Here is a 19,273-nt window from a genome sequence, read left to right on the forward strand (position 1 = left end):
ATTAAATGTTCAGGCTAATGTGTCCGCAAGTCTCTGCAAAAATGGTTTAAAAGTAGACTAATGGTGTGTTGCTTCTCATTGTTGTGTGTAAGGAATATGTGGATAACACAATGAAATCTGGCAGTGACAACACAAAGCCCTCATCTGACCATCTTTACTTGAAGCGATTTGTGGACAGCATGCTGAAGGACATTCGATCTGCGTACAGGTCACGGGAAGAACAATTGGCGACAGCAGCCAGAAACTACAAGAAAAGGATGCAGAGTGTAGTCAAGAAACATGAGCATCTTTTGATCGCATACAGGTTAAAAACTAATTTGGGTATTCTAATCATGGTCATCACAATATTTCAACCTCCAGTCTCTGCTAATGCTTAGGAACTGGAGAGAATTTGTAGTGACAGTTTGCTGTGACCCGTTGCTCAAATGATTAATTTTGAGGGCGTACCACTATTTTTGGGGATTCTGACGTGTGATGCACTTGGTCCCTCACCTCTTTCTTGCTACACCATGTTGCAATGATAACAGACAGAGGAACTGCCCACCATCCCCAACACCTTGTGATCATCTATCATGCACGAGCCTAGACTGTCAGCAGACTATTGAACTGTGCAGATCATTGTCGCCAACCCTGATTTTGTCATTCATTGTACACCCGCCAGCAGTTTATGTCACTGCAAAATCATTGAGTGGCAAGAGATCGTGTGACTCACTTTGCTGTGGCATCGCCCCGCACTATTTTCCAATTACATTCAAAAAAGAAATCAGATTACCTTTGAGGATCTGAGTAAGTAATAGCAGGAAAGGCGTTCATTTTCCAACCCCGTGTAATCCTGACTCCAGGGTTTGCTTTTTTGATATTCAAGGTGAGCTCCACCATGGAGTCTCTACATCCCCTGACCAAGTCCTATGATCATGTGAAAAAGTTGTTTAGAGCTGGTTGAATTGTGACGGTTGATAGTGTGAACCCAGCAAGAGTGAATAAAGATAGAGATGAATGGAATGATAGCTGCCTAATGACTAGGTAAGGAATTCTTGAGCAGACAACAGGATGGCAGATGGAGTACAATGTAGGGAAGTGTGAAGTTATTCATTTTGGTTGTAAGAATAGGAAAGGGGTGCTTGTGCAAGGAATGTAGAAAGTTAGCATGCAGGTGCAGCAAGCAAATAGGAAGGCCAATGAAATGTTGGCCTTTATTGCAAGGGGATTGGAGTACAAGAATAAAGAAGTCTTTACAGTTGTACAGGGTTTTGGTGAGACCACATCTAGAATACTGTGTGTGATTTTGGTCTCCACAACTAAGAAAGGATATACTTGCATTGGAGGCGGTACAGCAAAGGTTCACTAGATTAATCCCTGGGATGAGGGGGTTGTCCTATGATGAGAAACTGAGTAAATTGGGCTTATATTCTCTGGGGTTTAGAAGAATGAGAGGCGATCTCATTGAAACCTAAAACATTCTGAGGGGCTTGATAGAGTGGACGCTGAAAGATTGTTTCTGTTGGTTAGGGAATCTAAAACATGGGGGCACATCCATTGACCTAGGCATCGGTAATGTCAAGGGCAAACTCCACCCTGTCAACCCTGCAAAGTCCTCCTTACTGACATCTGGGGGCTAGTGCCAAAATTGGGAGAGCTGTCTCATAGACAAGTCAAGCTACAGCCTGATATAGTCATCCTCATGGAATAATATCTTACAGATGATGTCCCAGACACCACCATCACCATCCTTGGATATGCCCTATCCCACCGACAGGACAGACCCAGCAGAGATGGCAGCACAGTGGTATACAGTCAGGAGGGGGTTGCCCTGGGAGTCCTCAACATCAACTCCAGACTCAGTGAAGCCTCATGGCATCAGGTCAAACATGGTCAAGGAAACCTCCTGCTGAATACCATGTACAGCCCCCCCTCATCTGATAAACCAGTGTTCCTCCATGATGAACATCACTTGGAGGAAGCACTGAGGGTGGCAAGATCGCAGAATGTACTCTGGGTGGGGGACTTCAATGTCCATCACCAAGAATAGTCGGTAGCAACACTATTGACCGAGCTGGCCGAGTCCTAAAGGACATAGCTGCTAGGCTGGGTCTGTGGCAGGTGATGAGGGAACCAACAAGAGGGAAAAACATACTTGACCTCATCCTCCCAACTTGCCTGCCGCAGATGCATCTATCCATGACAGTATTGGTAGGAGTGGCCACTGCACAGTCATTGTGGAGATGAAGTCCCGCCTTCACATTGAGGATACCTTCCATGGTGTTGTGTGGCACTACCACTGCTAAATGGGATAGATTTTGAACAAATCTAGAAACTCAAGACTAGACACCCATGAGGCACTGTGGGCCATCAGCAGCAGCAGCAGAATTGTACTCGACCACAATCTGTAACCTCATGGCCCAGCATATCCCCCACTCTACCATTACCATCAAGCCAGGGGATCAACCCTAGTTCAATGAGGAGTGCAGGAGGGCATGCCAGGAGCAGAACCAGGCATACCTAAAGATGAGGTGTCAACCTGGTGAAACAATAACACATGACTACTTGCATGCCAAACAGCACATGCAGCAAGTGATAAACAAGGCTAAGCAATCCCACAACCAACTGGTCAGATCTTAGCTCTGCAGTCCTGCCACATCCAGTTGTGAATAGTGGTGGACAATTAAACAATTCACTGGAGGAGGAGGCTCCACAAATATCCCCATCCTCAATGATGGAGGAGCCCAGTACATGAGTGCAAAAGATAAGACTGAAGCATTTGCTACAATCTTGTCAGAAGTGCTGAGTGGCGGTCCCCAGCATCACAGATGCCAGTCTTCAGCCAATTTGATTTACTCCATGTGATATCAAGGCACTGGATACTGTAAAGGCAATGGGGCCTGTCAATATACCAGCAATAGTATGAAGACTTGTGCTCCAGAACTTGCCGTGCCCCTAGCCAAGCTGTTCCAGTACAACTACAACACTGGCATCTGCCTGGCTATGTGGAAAATTGCCCAGGTATCCACTGTTCACAAAAAAAAGGACAAATCCAACTCAGCCAATTACTGCCCCCTCAGTCTACTCTCGATCATCAGTAAAGTAATGGAAGTGGGTCATCAACAGTGCTATCAAGTGGCACTTGCTTAGCAATAACCTGCTCACTGATGCCCAGTTTGTGTTCTACCAGGGCTACCCAGCTCCTGATCTCTTTACAGCCTTGGTTCAAGCATGGTTAAAAGAGCTGAACTCCTGAGGTGAGGTGAGAGTGACTGCCCTTGACATCAAGGCCACATTTTACCAAGGGTGGCATCAAGGAGCACTAGCAAGACTGGAGTCAATGGGAATCAGGGGGAAAACTCTCCGCTGGTTGGAGTCATACCTAGCACAAAGGAAGATGGTTGTGGTTGTTGAAGGTCAGTCATCTCAGCTCCAGGCCATCACTGCAGGAGTTCCTCAGGGCAGTGTCTTCTGCCCAAATATCTTCAGCTGCTTCATCAATTCCTTCCTTCCATCGCAAGGTCAGAAGTGGGGATGTTCGCTGATGCTTACACAATGTTCAGTACCATTCGTGACTCCTCAGATATTGAAGCAGCCCATGTCCAAATGCAGCAAGACTTGGACAATATCCAGGCTTGGGCTGACAAGTAGCAAGTAACATTTGCACCATCAAGTACCAGACAATGACCATCACCAACAAGCAAGAATTCAACCATCGCTCCTTGACGTTCTATGGCATTACCATCACTGAATCCCTTACCATCAACATCCAGGGGGTTACCATTGACCAGAAACTGAACTGGACTAACAATATAAATACTGGGGCTATAAGAGCAGGTCAGAGGCTAGGAATCGTTTGACGAGTAACTTACTTCCTGACTCCTCAAAACCTGTCCACCATCTACAAGGCACAAGTCAGGAATGTGATGGAATACTCCCCACTTGCCTGGATGAGTGCAGCTCCCACAACACTCAAGAAGCTTGACACCGTCCAGGACAAAATAGCCCACTTGAATGGCACCACATCCACAAATATTCACTTCCCCCACCACCAATGCACTGTAGCAGCAGTGTGTACTATCTACAGGATGCACTGTAGGAATTCACCAAGGTTCCTTAGACAGCACCTTCCAAACCCACAACCACTACCATGTAGAAGGACAAGGGCAGCAGATAGATGGGAACACCACCACTTGGAACTTCCCCTCTAGGTCACTCACTATCCTGACTTGGAAATATATTGCCGTTCCTTTACTGTCACTGGGTCAAAATCCTGGAACTCCCTTCCTAAATGTACTGTGGGTGTACCTACATCACATGGACTGCAATGGCTCAAGAAGGCAGCTCACCACCACCTTCTCAAGGGCAACTATGGATGGGCAATAAATGCTGGCCCAGCCAGCAAAGCCCAAATCCCATGAATGAATTAAAAAAAAGGATAAAGGGCTGATCATTAGGATAGACGATGAGAAACTACTTCACTCAAAAGGTTGTGAATCTTTGGAATTCTCCACCCCTGAGGGTTGTGGATGCTCCACCATTGAATACATTTAAGGCTGGGATAGACAGATTTTTGGGGGAATTAAGGGAAATGGGGAGCGGAACATGATTGTTTGAATAGTGGAGCTGGCTCGACGGTCCATATGGTCTACTCTTGCTCCTATTTCTTGTGTTCTTGTATTTTAGTATTGCTGTAGGAATCCTTGAACTTTGGTTCATGAATCTGAAATGATATGGATTTTGGATACTATGTGGCTAAGTTAGCAACAGAATTAGGAAAGATGACATCTTTCCTTAACAGCTAAAAAGGTCTTGGGAACAAGTGTGACCGGAAGCTAATGCACGTGCCCCAGCACTTCTGTCGAGTGTGTGGAATGAGCTGAGAACCAATTTAATTTTAACCTTTTCTTTCATAACATCACACAAAACTACAATGCCTTTGTGGAAGGATGGGTGGAATTGAATGGAGCCTGCTGAACTTGAAGCAGGAAGGACGGATCTGTTATGTTTCACAGCAAGTGAAACCCTCAAGAATGGAAGTGGCTTAGGTGCTACCTTCAGGATGAATCTGGGCAGCTTTTGACCCTCTTTCTTTGGGCAAAAGAAATGTGTCACCCTTAATTAGGTGGCAGAATAAGCAGAAGTATCAGAGTCATGAGGGACAAGTGCGTCTTTGCAAGAAGCATGATGTTAATAAATTCATACCTTAGATTCTTTTGATGGAATGGCTCCCTAACATTCCATTTTCTCTAATCCAAAAGTTAGGGATCCATGTCCAAAAACTCAATCTCCTTGTTATTCCATTGTTCACTGTCTTCCTCTCTAATTTTCCCTCATATTTTCACGCCCCCCCCCCCCCCCCCCCCCCCCCCGCCCCCCCCACCAACTCCCCAACCTCTCTCATGGTCCCATTGGCATAAGGAGTCTCACAGTACATTGGCCATATGGCCATTTTTTTCAGTCTGCTTACACCAGTCGGATATTTAAACTTTGTCCTTTGATTGTCTTTCTTAATCTACCTTCCCGAAAATGGTAAGCCATACTGGGGCCAACAGTCATACCATGCGAACCAGGGCTGGGGAGGTTGGGCAGAATAGGAAGAAATCACTTTCCGTGATGCTGGTGCAAGTGTCGATGAGCCTGTGGAGTAACACGTCTTGAGTGTGTGCATGTTTTTGCTTGGTACAGGATGCAGCGGGAACAGATTTTATCGTTGGGCAACAAGGATTTGGACCCTGGCCCTTCAGAGATAACCTTGGCGATCACTGACAGTGAGCTGCTGTCCAACCAGAGCCAGGAGCTCAACCGGCTTCGGGAGGACAAATCCCATCTAGAGGCAAAACTCCAAGACCTTCAAGAGAAGGTGAAAGCTATGGAGAGGAAAGGAGAAAACAAGATATCTGTTTAAACCAAGAGCTGTATATTTTTGCCCACTCAACTAATTGTCTGGAGAAAATATTTGCAGGGTTATGGGGAAAAGGCAAGGGAGGAGGACTAGCTGAGTTGCTCTTACAGAGAGCTGGCATGGGCACAGTGGGATGAATATAACCATTCCAGGATTCTATTCTATGAATAATAAACTAAAAGAATAAACTAAACTAAATATTCAAATGCAACTATTAGTCACTCAAGTTTTATTATTCACCTTGTGTCATGTAGTTGTAAATCAGGCCTACAATCGATAACACCAGTAAACGTAGGGTGCTTGGAATAATCAGACTCAAAATGGTGACTAAGTGATATGTCATAATATGATATGTCAGCATCATAAGTGTTTCCAAGGGCAGTGCTGTGTCACCCAGCAGCCATTGTGAATGGAAACAAATGGATAGTTCACAAAGCAACTGGTTCATTAATGAGCACTTGGTGGGTGCATTATCTGTACAGTTGGGCCCGGCTTTGCTTGTTTGAATATTGAGCTCAGAGTCCATTCCTTCAAAATGTAGTTCATTGTGAGTGCATCTCATTAATTTGCATTTCTTTCTCAGGTAAGACTGGGTCGGAGCTCTGCACCAGTCATATCTTCCTCGCTGTGAGTATTGCTGTAACTCTCTCGGTCAACACAGCAGTGTTTTATTACCTTTTCTCCTCTATTTGTTGTGAACTGCTCCCCATCTAAGAAAATGAATTGGCAACAATCTCGGGTGATCCCACCATGCACATAGCTGTTTGGAGGCACATTAGTCTGACACAGAATGCTTGTTCATGCTTCTTCCTTTCATCCTCCCAGAGAAGGCAAGTGGGTGAAATACCTACTGTCTACAAATGTGTCGAGAAAGCCACAGTTGGCATGCTGCATGTAGCTTTGGGCATCGCACTAGACAAAGGAGACTAGAGTTAGAGGCGAAACCGTGGGAATGAGCGGAGAAATTTGGCCCACTGGATAATTTCAGTTGGATCGGAGAGGTCAGGAGGAAGTTATTTTTATTTAAATTATGAAGGGTTTTGATAAAGTGCTTGGTGAAAGACAAGTTCCTCTGTCAGAGGATATGTGACAAATGTCATCAAAGTAAAATTGTCACCAGAAGGTGAAGGCAGAGTTTAGAACATTCTTTAGAGAGAGAGTCTGGAATGCTTTGTTACAGGCAGAAATTGAGGCAGACGCCTTTGTATCTTTTCTAAGGGAGGAGTAGATATACACTTGAAGCGGAGGAAGATACAGGGTTATGGGCTGAATGCAGGGCAGCAGGATTGGTTTCTATAAAAACAGAACTGTCGAAGGGTCATGAGGACTCGAAACGTCAACTCTTTTCTTCTCCGCCGATGCTGCCAGACCTGCTGAGTTTTTCCAGGTAACTCAGGATTGGTTTCTGATTGTTCTAATCAAGAATGGCCCCCTCTCTGCTGTAACCTCCTGTGATTCTCTTAAAATTAATAAATTGAGAATGTTCTAATTTACTGCTTTTAATCATTTCAGCCTAGAGACTGGTGGGAAAGCTGGTAATGAAAGCTGGAGTGAACTAAGGAAACAGCTGAGAGAGTTTACATTTACTACACAGGTCTGTAAAGTTACTGATGATAGAGTGTGGCAGAATCCATGTTATGTTACATTGTAGAATCATCTCCTGCTGGACTGAAAATGCAATGATCCAATAGTTGGTGGTGACTAACATTGTAGTTGTTAATTGCTATAAATGCAATGGGAGAGTTCACGTAAAATGATCTGATGTCCCAATCTCTTCATTTTAACCCTCCGCAGGTCCAAGAACAAAGACACGTCCAATGTAGTTCTGGGGTTAAAAAGGGTGATGTAATTTAATCTCAAGATCAAAAGCATTGGAAAGCAATTATAGAACTATTTTTTAAAAAATCTGGAAGATCAGGGAAAGTTAGGGCTTGGACTATCATCTTCCATTGATATGCCTTTATATGAAGATGGAAACAAATGTAACTTTCAAGTGTTCCGAGAAAAGGGGAATAAAGGAAACGATGGGCAGAATCTTCTGCCCTCCCCTATGGTGAGTTTGGTGATGGTGGGGGTTTGGGGGGGGCATTTAATCGGGCAAGAAGGTGGCAGCTTGGGGTCCTGCCACCTTCCCACCTTCACCCCAATCACTTCTGTGGTGGGAAGGCCCGTGGACAGCCCTCCCACCCCACCACCAGTAGAGGCCTTTAAATAGGCATGAAATGCCCAACTAAGGGCCTCATCCCACTCCTACTGGTATTAACCTAACAGCGGGTGGGGGGGCTCACCATACAGGGAGCATGACAAACAAACCATGGGGTGTTTGCTTGTGGGCTCCCAGGGTTGTGGGGTGGGTGGTGGTTCCCTTGCTCATGGGCATTCTGTTCCTGATTGGGAGACTCGGCATCAGGAAGAGATGTGGGTGGGGGGGTGGGGGTAGTGCCACTGAAAGCCATCCCCTGCCCTAGCTGCCTACCCTTCTCCCCCACGACCCCCAGCTTGCGACCCCCCTTTCCGCCTCAATCAGAGGATTTTTCACCCAGTGAGTGGTTAAGGTCTGGAATGCCTGAGAGCTTGATGGAAGCAGGTTCAATTGAAGCATTCAACAGGGAATTAGGCTGTTATCTGAAAAGGGGGAATGCGCAGGGTTACGGGGAGAAGGCGGGTGAATGGCGCTAGGTAAATTGCACATTCAGAGAACTGGTGCAGACACGATGGGCTGAATGGCCTCCTTCAGTACTGTACTAGTTCTGTGATTCTGACTCTTGAGGCCTTGGGTGGGTGTAGCATCGGCGGTAGCCACCGTCTCCCTCCCCCTGGTGGCGCTCTCGAGTACAGAAGGAGGAAGGCCCACCACTGACCTGTCAAATGCCTGATTGGCAGAAGATGCAGTGCAGGCCTTCCCGAAAAGAGGCAACATGGGGGGGGGGTCTGGCTGGCTCTCCAGCCAGCAGCCGAGACCCCCGTCGCCTCCGCAAGATTCCATCCGATATGCCATATGGGAAGCAAACTGATTCTGTGGATGGAGATAACCTTTGGAAGCACTTAGCTTAGACATTTTTACTGCAAGAAATTAGCTAATAGTAGGGGTATACAATAGAACCCTGGGTCAGTAAAGAAGGAGGACAAATTTTAACGGACAGAAAACAGAGAGTAGGAATAAATGGGTCATTCTCAGGTGGCAGGCTGGGGCTAGTGGGTGTACTGCAAGAATCAGTGCTTGGGCCCCAGCTGTTCACTGCTGTCTATATCAATGATTTGGCTGTGGGGACCAACTGTAACATTTCCAAGTTTGTTGATAACTAGGTGGGAATGTGAGTTGTGAGGAGGATGCATAGAGGCTTCAAGGGGATTCAGATAAGCTAAGTGAGTGGGCAAGAACATGGCAGATGGAGTATAATGTGGAAAATGTGAGTTATCCACTTTGGTAGGAAAAACTGAAATGCAGCGTACTTAAATGGTGAACGATTGGGAAGTGTCGATGTACAAAGGGACCTGGGTATCCTTGTGCATGAGTCACTGAAAGCAAGTATACAGGTGCAACAAGCAATTAGGAAGGCTAATGGTATGTTGGCCTATATTGCAAGGGGATTTGAACACAGGAGTAAAGATGTCTTGCTGCAATTGTATAGAACCTTCGTGAGACCGAACCTGGAATATTGTGTACAGTTTTGATCTCCATACCTAAGGAAAGATATACTTGCCATAGAGGGAGTGCAACCAAGGTTCACCAAACGATTCCTGGGATTGCGGAACTGTCCTTTCTGGAGAGATTGAGGAGACTGGGCCTGTATTGTCTAGAATTTAGAGGAATGAGAAGTGATTTGATTGAAACTTACAAAATTATTACTGGGTTCAACAAGTTGGATGCAAGAAGGGTGTTTCCCCTGGCTGGGGGGCAGGTCTAGAACCAGGGGACACAGCCTCAGAAAAAGGGGTAGGCCATTTAGGACTGAGATGAGGGAGAATTTCTTCACTCAGAGAGTGATGAATCTTTGGAATTCTCTATCCCGGGGGCTGTGGAAGCTCAATCACTGAGCATATTCAAGACAGAGCTTGATAGATTTCTGGATACTAATGACACCAAGGGGTATGGGGATGGTGGGGAGAAATGGCATTGAGGTGGATAGATGGTCAGCCATGGTCTGTTTGAATGGCAGAAAAGGCTCGATGGGCCGAATGGCCTTCTCATGTTCCTATTTCCTATGAAGCATGTGCTCAACAAATATGGCAAAGAGAAAAATAAGAGTGTTCACTGGGATGAATAGAAGATTAAACAAAAACAGATTGCAGAACTCGGTGGTAGAGAGGATCAGGGTGTCCTGGTACATGAATCACCAAAATTTAGTATGCAGTTACAACAAGTGATTGGGAAGGCAAATGGAATGTTGGTGTTTATTGCAAGGGGAGTGGAATATAAAAGTAGGGAAGTTTTACTGCAGCTGTACAGGGCCTAGTTGAGACCACATCTGGAACACAATGTACAGTTTTGGTCTCCTTACCTGAAAAAATATAAACCTGCTTTAGAAACAGTACAGAGAGGAGGTTCACTTGACTGATTCCTGGGATGAAGGGCTTATCCTATGAAGAAAGGTTGAACAGGTTGGGCAGATACCCACTGGAGTTTAGAAGAATGAGAGGTGGTCTTATTGAAACATATAAGTTCCTGAGGGGACTTGATAGAGTAGATATTGGTTGAATGTTTCAATTTGTGGGAAGACTAGAACTAGGGGACATAGTTTAAGAAAAAGAGGTCTCCCTTTTAAGATTATGAGATTTTTTTCTTCTCTATGGGTCATTAGTTTGAGGAATTTTCTTCCCTAGAAAGCAGTGGAGGCTGGTCATCGAAATTATCCAAGGCAGAGTTAGACAGATTTTTGTTAGGCGGGGGAGTTAAGGGTTATATGGGTCAGACAGAAAAGTGGAGTTAAGACCACAACCAGATCAGCGATAATCTTAATGAATGGTGGAGCAGACTCGGAGGGCTGAATGGCCTGCTCCTCCTAAGTCCTGTGTTCCTGGAAACACGTTAAAAGGGTGATCAGATGGAGCAAATATAGACTCAGGAAAGAAAGAATAGTATCGGGGGATAAACAGAATGGCATCTTCTAGTACTGTAATAATAAGACAGTCAAAACAGAGTAAACCATAAGGCAGGAATGAAATGAAAATGGAGGGTAGGGACAAGATAGCTAATATTCTGAATGACTACTTGCTATAACTGTTCACAATGGAAGGAATGAGCAACATGTCCTTTGCAGATGTTTATAATAAAATAAACGGCACATAGATATGGGTTAGAAATCTGAGTCAGGCTAAAAGGGTTTTAAACGAATAGAGGATATATCGCATGTATCTATTGATCAAAGGGACAAGAGAGGAGATTTCTAAGGCACTAATAACTATTATGAAGGAGTCATTGGAAACTGGAGAAGTACCAGTTGATTATAAATAGGCAAGTGTGTTGCTCATATTTAAAAAGGCAGAATAATACAGACAATAGTAACTACAGAACTAATGCTCTCACTTCCAACCCATGTTAAATAATGGAACTAACTGTAAAGCGAAAACCTGAGGAGCACCCTACAATATACCCGAGTAAACAGAAGCCAACACGGATTCACAAAACCCTACCTGGTCACTCTTCTTGATCTCTTTGAGGAAGTGGCATCGTGAATGGACTGTGGGAAGCCCTACAATGTAGCCCACCTTGACCTCCAAATGGCATTATCAGCGACAAAGAGAGGAGTTTCATGGGAGCTCAATAACGTGGCTCAGTGTAATTCCCTGGCATGGAAACCCGAGGCCAGAATTTTAAGCCCTGCAGGCGAATGTCCCGATGTCATTGCGCAATATCTCACTCGGTGGGCGTGCATGACAGTCGGAAGCGTGCCCGCCGACTATTAAGCAGGAAATTAAGGCCACTAAGGAGGCAATTGAAAGCGATTTTTTTTGTGTGGCCCGTCCACTTGTATGGTTGGCGGACTGGCCAGGCAGCCTTTATATTTTTGCTCAAACCTCGATCCAGGGCGGGATGAAATCTCTGCAATAAAAATAAATAAAATAAAACGAGATATCTAGGGACTGGTTTTTTACGAGGTATGCTTTCAGGTGCTTGATTGTGCTGCATGGACATATTTTGCAGCATTTTTGTTGTTTATCCTGCGGAGGTCTGCAGTTTCCTGAGGCAGCGGTCTGCCTTCAGGGAGCTCAGTGGAAATGCTCATCAGCACCCGCGGTGACATCAGTGCCCACCCTCTTCCTGCCCCCACCGACAGTGCTGAGCCTTGGATGGCTGTTAATTGGTCAGCCAGCGTGAAATCTGGTGGGGGGAAGATCGAAGTCGGGGACCTGCTTCCTGTCCACTCCCGGACCCGCCAATCGCGCGTGACTGACCAGCAAAAATTCGGGCCCTAGAGTGTGAGTAGATCTGGTGTGCTGGTAGACAGTCAAGAGTTTGAGGACGGCTAATATATTAACAGTGGCTTTTATCCACAGGAGGAATTGGAACGTGAGCGTGCTCAATTGATCTCACGAGTCACAGTTGCAGAGGAGCAGTTGGCCGAACTGCAGGAATACGTGGATAAACACCTGGGCAGGTGAAGTCAGATTGCCCATTATTTAGAGGAATTTCAATTGAATGAAACCGCACATCTGCTTTCACTTTTCATACCATGCCTCCGACTGATGTCAATTCACCTTTCCCCAACAAAGTCTTTTTCAATGTGGCTATCTTCTGACTCCCTTATCACACCAGAAATGTGTTTAAATCCTAAGGGCGTGGAAGCCACAATATAAACAGATTATTTCTTCTCCTTTCTACCCATTCAGTCATTGGCCTAAAATTCCTGTCCTGTGTCATTTAACAAAGTAATTAATCCAAGTGGATTCATGGTTAAATTAAAATTGCACAGATAATTTTTATGTGAGTGCATTAATCATTATGCTACCGGAGAACATCAATCATTGTAAATTCAGTGCTGGAAATGAATATTTATTATGTGAAAATTTAGAATATTTTACATTCTGACAACTCATTGAAGTTAATATTTACTATTTGTAATTCGGTTTGAGGAGTTTTCTTGATTTGGCAGTACCCATGAAAGGAGAGGCAGATATCTGCTTGTTAAACATGTGACTCATGTCTATATTTGTAGAATCATAGGATGGTTACAGCATAGAAGAAGGTCATTTGGCCTTTGGTGTCTGTGGTGGTCCTCTGTAGGAGCAGCTCAGCTAGTTCTACCCTCCCCTCACTTTTCCCAGTAGCCTTGTGAAAGATTTTACTCATGGGTTAATTATTCAATTCTCATTTGAAAACCACAATTGAACCTGCCTCTACCACATTCTCAGGCAGTGTATTCCAGCTCCTAACCATGATTCCTCATGTCTTCTCTGCTTCCTTTGCCAGTTGTCTTAAATCAGTGCCCTCTAGTTCTCGACCCTTCCACCAATGGGAACAGTTTCCCCCCATCAACTCTGTCCAGACCCCTCAAGATTTTGAATGCCTCTACCAGATCTTCTCTCAACCTTCTCTTCTCTAAGGAGAATCTATCCACATAACATTAAGAGGCATTAATCATTTTGGAAGTTAAACAACATCAGTTTTACTGCCACAAGGTATCATTTCATATAATTGTAAAAATTGCTATATATGTTTAACTCTACTCACTTTTTTCTTTCTTAAAAACTGAAACTGAAAAAGAACCAAATTTATTGTCTGTGATGCACAATAAATACTGCAACTCCAATAAATTAACAATAGTTTGGTGCATCCACATTTTCATGATCCCAGTCGAAACCGATAACTTCTAAAAAGAGATATGGATTTCCCAGCAACCTACACAAAGAATCACACAACAAGATTTCACCTTTTAAGACTTTTACAGTAACAAACTAACTAAAATCAATATCGACTAAACAGTATTTAATAGGCAAGTAACGCACTAAACTACAAAACAGAAATCCCACCTTTAACTTTGTAACATAACCAAAAACCACACACCATGCTCATGCATTACACCGTACTCTCAGTAGACATGTAGTTTTAAGTTTAAAGCCCAACTCCTCCCAGTGTTAACAGGATCCCTTCTCCCTGCTTCGCCAAGGAATCTTCCAATGTCCTTTTAAACAAAGCCTTCTTCACTCAACGCCTAGAGCATAATTGAATGTAAGGTATCTTCTGGTGATTCTGTCAAAATCCTTGCTTCCTTGAACATGGGTTCTGACCTCACCAGCCCTTCACTTGGTTGTGAACCTAAAAGCAGCCCCCTTTTCTGCTTGGCATAACAACACCTGTTGTGGGTCTATGTCCCCCAAATCCTTTGGTCTCACAGACTCACAGGCTCTCAAAGTCAGTATCAACAAAGCCATCTAATTCAGGTGTTAAAGTTTGTGGTGACTTTCATTAAGTTTTGACCTGGGACCCTGTTCCCAGGGCAACCAGGTCGCCTGGGCTTGTCACCGGGCGGAGTTCAGTACAACTTCACACCATCCCCCATTCCAGGGCATTCTGATTTACCTTAAATTAAAAGAAACAGTTTAAAACATAACCATCTAGCGGCCATAACAACATTTCATCCTTCATGGTGTTGCTCATGAGAAAAATTATTGGATTGGAATATTTTGATCCACAGACCAACAACAACGTATAATAATATTGCACCTTTAATGAGATGAAAAGTCCCAAGCCATTTCAGAAGAGTGTTATAAAACAAAGTGACCATGAGCCACATAAGGCGATAACAGGTCAGATGACCAGAAGCTTGGTCAAAGAAGTAGGTTTGTCTTAAAGGAGGAAAGTAGGCACAGAGGTGGAGAGGTATAGGGAGGGAATTCTAGAGCGTGGGGCCTAGGCAACTGAAAGCACAGTCACCAGTGTCGGACCAATTATATAACTGGGAATACAGAAGAGGCTAGAATTAAAGGACACAGGTATCTTGGAAGGTTGTGAGGCTGGAGGAGATTGTAGACCATAACGAACAAAAAGATGGACAATGAGCATTTTTACACTAAGTAAAGAAGTAGTGAACATGAAAGAGCAATAGTTACTAGTGTAAGGGTTAGGATTGCCATGAACCAAAAAAAAGATCCTTTTCAGTAACACTGTTCCCACTGACCAATTGTGACATTCCTTCAACACTCAGTGTGTGTGTGAACACATGTTCTAGGCATAATAATAAGCGTCTGGCATTGACATTGTTATATCTGTTGCGTTATGACCAATTTATGCACAAGGGAGGGTGCACTCACCTCATTAGAGATAATTACATTAATGTTCTCCTTCAACCATGCTGCCATTGGATTTATTTTCTTTTATTTAGTTTACTGTATTGAAAATATTCCCATTGCAGTAGACATATGGTAAGATATTCGTTGCCCCACTAATGACAAGATACCCTTTGCTTACTGTGTGTGTATTCGAAATGGGTGGCCTGCAATTTCTGACAAAGGCTCACACAGTGGGTGAGGACTTGTGAAACCCACCCTGTAGCGCCAACACAGGCTTATTGCAGTGCCCAGGCAGGCAAGTCCACCTCATGGGCTTTTGAGTATGGGCTGTTACAGAGTTGGATCCTCCTGTCAATGTGACCAACAGCCTGCGGAAAGACACTGGCCGGGGTTTTCCGGCCCCTTTGCGGGTGGGACCCACCATGGGTGAGGCGGTGCCGCAGCCAGAAGCCCACTGACTTGCGGTGGGACCAGACGATCCCGACAACAGGCGGAAAATCCCGCCGACTGTTTTGATTTGAAAATGTCGGATTTGCAACATATCCCAGTCCCATAATCCTATCTTCCTTCTGGCATTCTGAGCCCTTCCGCTACTGGTGGGCATGGGTGACCAGTTTATTTAATTTTATAAGTTTTCCTTTGCTTTCCTCAGTTTTTATTATTAATTGTGACCCTTTAAAAAAAGGTGGTGGGGGGGGGGGGAGGAATACTTTTGTTCGTTTGTTGACGGTGGGGAACCCCGGAGCTGAATTTTCCTGTTTGAGTCACCAGCCTGACATTGGGCTGATTTCTGGGAGTTGAACGCAGACGTGCGAGAGGCGGGACATGGGTGGGATCTCCCCAGAGGAGGCCAAGGTAGAAGCTCTTTCGGGGAGCGCTGTTCAATCAGGGACGGCGGTCGGCCTGAGGACATGGGAAGGCCAATCTGAGCACCCGAAATGAAAGACGGACGGCCGCCCCGCTTTGAATGCCGGGGGCTGCTGAGGTGAACGCAGCAGGAAAGGGCGGCACAGGAAGGTTGGTGGCCCTTACTGGAGATGGAACCTGGAAGCCTGCTTCTCCCTGCCCAGCACCATCCGGTGGATCCGTCCGCAGGTGACAAGCAAACAATTGCAAGCATTTGCCTGCCGATGTCCTGAGGATTGCCCGTTTTGTCCTTTCAAAGGGACCACATGCATCAAATGCTGCATCCTGGTGCACCGGCCTCCAACTCTGCTCTGGCCGCCTGTGAATGGATGAGCTGCAGACACAGTGAGGCTCCCGTTCGCTGCCGGCAAAATTCCGTGGCCTTCCAGAAATAGCCGCTGACTGCCTCCAAAAATCTGTTAACTCGCTCGCTGCCGCTATTGAGCAGGTTGCCATCACTGCTCTGAAGGCAGCTCTGGTAAAAGTGCAAGGAGGTGGGTACACTTCAGGGAACCAGCCTGACATTTTTGTTTTTCCATTTTCCAAGCTTCCCTGACTCCTCCAAAGTGCTGATAGAATTCCCTGTGTGCGTCTCCTGATTATTTAATTAAGGCAGAGTCCTGCCTTCAGAATTATATAAGTTAACTGAGCTGTGGCTCAGTTAGTAGCACTCGTGCCTGAATCAGAAGGCTGAGAGTCCAAGTTCCCCCATCAGAGGCTTAAGCATCAAAATCTAGGTTGACACTCCGGCGCAGCACTGAGGGTGGATGAGCTATTAAACCAAGGCCCCATTTGTCTGCCCAGGTGGATGTATGAGATCCCATGGCAGTAGTTTGAAGATGAGCAGGGGCATTATCCCTGGTGTCCAGGCCAATATTTATCCTTCAATCAACGTCACAAAAAAAGAGTATCTGGCTGTTATGATCCAGCAGTTGGTAAAGCTGAGTTATTTAAAAATCCCAGAGGGAAACTTCAAACAACTGTCATAACCTATAATTTTAAGTGGTATTTCTGAGATGCAACTCTAAATTCAGGAATCAGACCACCAGTTCTCGCAAGGTTTTATATTAAACTAAATGAAACATTTTATTAAGTTACAACACATTAAACACATACACGTGGCTACAAATTACTACTATAATAACTTGTAACAAATTCCCAAACTAATCTCCATTAAGGCAACAGCAACCCATAGATTTTTAAGCAGACACCAGGCAAAGCATTTTCACCTTACAAATTCAAAATGAGGTTTCTCTCACTTTGGTTCCTGTGGAGACAGTTGTAGGCTTACAGCTGCTTTGATCTTACATTGCCTCTGCCCTGCACACACAAGACTGCTATTGGTTATATCCAGCACATCTCATTGAATGTAAATTCTGATTGTATCACCAGTCTCTTCAAACTCCACCTCTTCTAACAATAAAAACCCTTTCATAGTACCAAGTTTATTAGTAATATAAACATATTGCTTGGTCTCTGCTAGCTAGGTGCTAGATTTCATTCACCTTCTTGAATACTCTATTCAACAAAATGCAAATGCACTCTACCTCTTGTACATCTCAAGACTAGCACACATCAGAACACCCAGACCAGCTGGCTTTAATCCAATTAAGACACACCCACAGGCTAAGCCTCTATTTTAAAAGAAAAATATTTTCCAAAAATATTATGTAGATTATTAGCTTCATGACACTGGTCATTATCACATTGCTGTTTGTGCACAAATTGGCTGCTATGCTTCCTAAGTTACAAGTGACTATACTTCAAAAGTGTTTCATTGGCTGTAAATGGGTCCAGTGATTGTGAAAGGCGATATACAAATGCGTGTCTTTTATAAAACAATGACATTACCGTTTGACTGTTTTGTTAAATAATGCAGGTACAAGCAGGAAATCACACGCCTCCGAAAACTCATTGGGACGGAAGTACCAAGAGCAGCCACCGCTGATGTTCACCATCGCTAACTTCTTGGACAATCACACGGGAGCCTCAGCTTTGAAATGTAGTAACCCCTGAGGTCGTCAGGGATTTTCTGAGCAGCTAGTTTAAGTGATTGGAAAGTGAACATTGCGATTAGTAAAATAACAGAATAGCATTTTTGCTGACACTGAACGCTACAGAAATAAAAGGTACTCATATTTACTACTGCCATGGGGGAAGAGATTATGTGCTGTTACCACGTGGAAGTAGACTTGTTCACAAACTAGAGCCTCGACCGTACGTAGGAACAGGAGGAGGCCATTCAGCCCTTTCATGTTCAGTCAGTTAGATCATGGCTGATCAGGACCTTCATATACCTGTCTTGGTTCCGTAACCCTTCATATCCTGGCCTAACAAAAATCTATCAATCTCCGATTTGAAAGCGTCAGTTGACCTCCAGCCTCAGCAGCTTTTTGGGGAGAGAGTTACAGATTTCCACTATCTTTTGTGTGAAGAAGTGCTTCCTGACATCAGCTGCGAAGGGCTTGGCTCTAATTAGCTCTGCATCCTTGGGTCATACTCAACGTGTTCGTTGGAGGCTTGCGTTCAGTCTTATTTGTGAATATTGGTTATTTATAAACTATTTAAAAATTATAATCAGCATCAGTTCTCAACCTTGCTATCTTTAGGATTATTATATGTGTGTGTATACTTTTTTAGGTTTCCATCATTAAATCATGTCCTACTGAACCACATCATCAGATTAAGTTTTTGCTGAAGCGCGATACATTTCCTGCCTCACTCCCTGTTTTACCGTTTGCAAACCTGTTTACATTCAGAATAATGGATAGCTGGATGTGATTTCAGGCAGCAATCACACTGAGTGGTTCAGATAACATCGTAAACTACAAGGGGAACAAATGCCTTGAAATCATTCTCAGGTGGCCATTTTCCTCTGCCATATAACCTGGGGAATTAGAGGGCCAATCTTTGTACCATTTTACTTCATTTATTTTGCAACTGACGGCCGGTAGGACAGACAGCGACACATACAGTATAAACGGCCATCCTTCAGTTTAGACTGTGATGTAATTATGGACACTTAAAGTAATTCTGTACTTGACCACAGGGAAATATCCAAGCATATATCATGTAAGAATTAATATCTGGTAAATGCATTTTTATCAGACGTCACGCTGAGTGTTTTTCCCAGCTGCAGAAACATTAAAGCCAACTACTTTTATCCCCTGCTTCCTTCTTCAAGATGAATTGCCCAGGCCTGAGGTGATTACTTTCACACACTTGTATGTTATAAAGTTGCTGATAATGAAC

At 44.4% G+C, this 19,273-nt stretch overlaps 1 protein-coding gene across 1 annotated transcript in view; it reads left to right on the forward strand.

The window, feature by feature from the left end:
• Positions 1-18,249, forward strand: part of ccdc78 (coiled-coil domain containing 78) — a 67,085-nt gene extending 48,836 nt beyond the window's left edge. The window contains exons 17-22 of the mRNA XM_041206895.1: positions 93-304; positions 5,668-5,842; positions 6,468-6,511; positions 7,397-7,478; positions 12,383-12,483; positions 17,901-18,249. Coding sequence (XP_041062829.1) covers positions 93-304; positions 5,668-5,842; positions 6,468-6,511; positions 7,397-7,478; positions 12,383-12,483; positions 17,901-17,985 — 699 coding nt within the window. The 3' untranslated portion in view covers positions 17,986-18,249. The remainder of the gene's footprint in view (positions 1-92; positions 305-5,667; positions 5,843-6,467; positions 6,512-7,396; positions 7,479-12,382; positions 12,484-17,900) is intronic.
• The last annotated feature ends 1,024 nt before the right edge of the window (positions 18,250-19,273 follow it).

Source organism: Carcharodon carcharias, chromosome 15 (genome assembly GCF_017639515.1).
Source record: "Carcharodon carcharias isolate sCarCar2 chromosome 15, sCarCar2.pri, whole genome shotgun sequence".
Classification (NCBI taxonomy): domain Eukaryota; kingdom Metazoa; phylum Chordata; class Chondrichthyes; order Lamniformes; family Lamnidae; genus Carcharodon; species Carcharodon carcharias.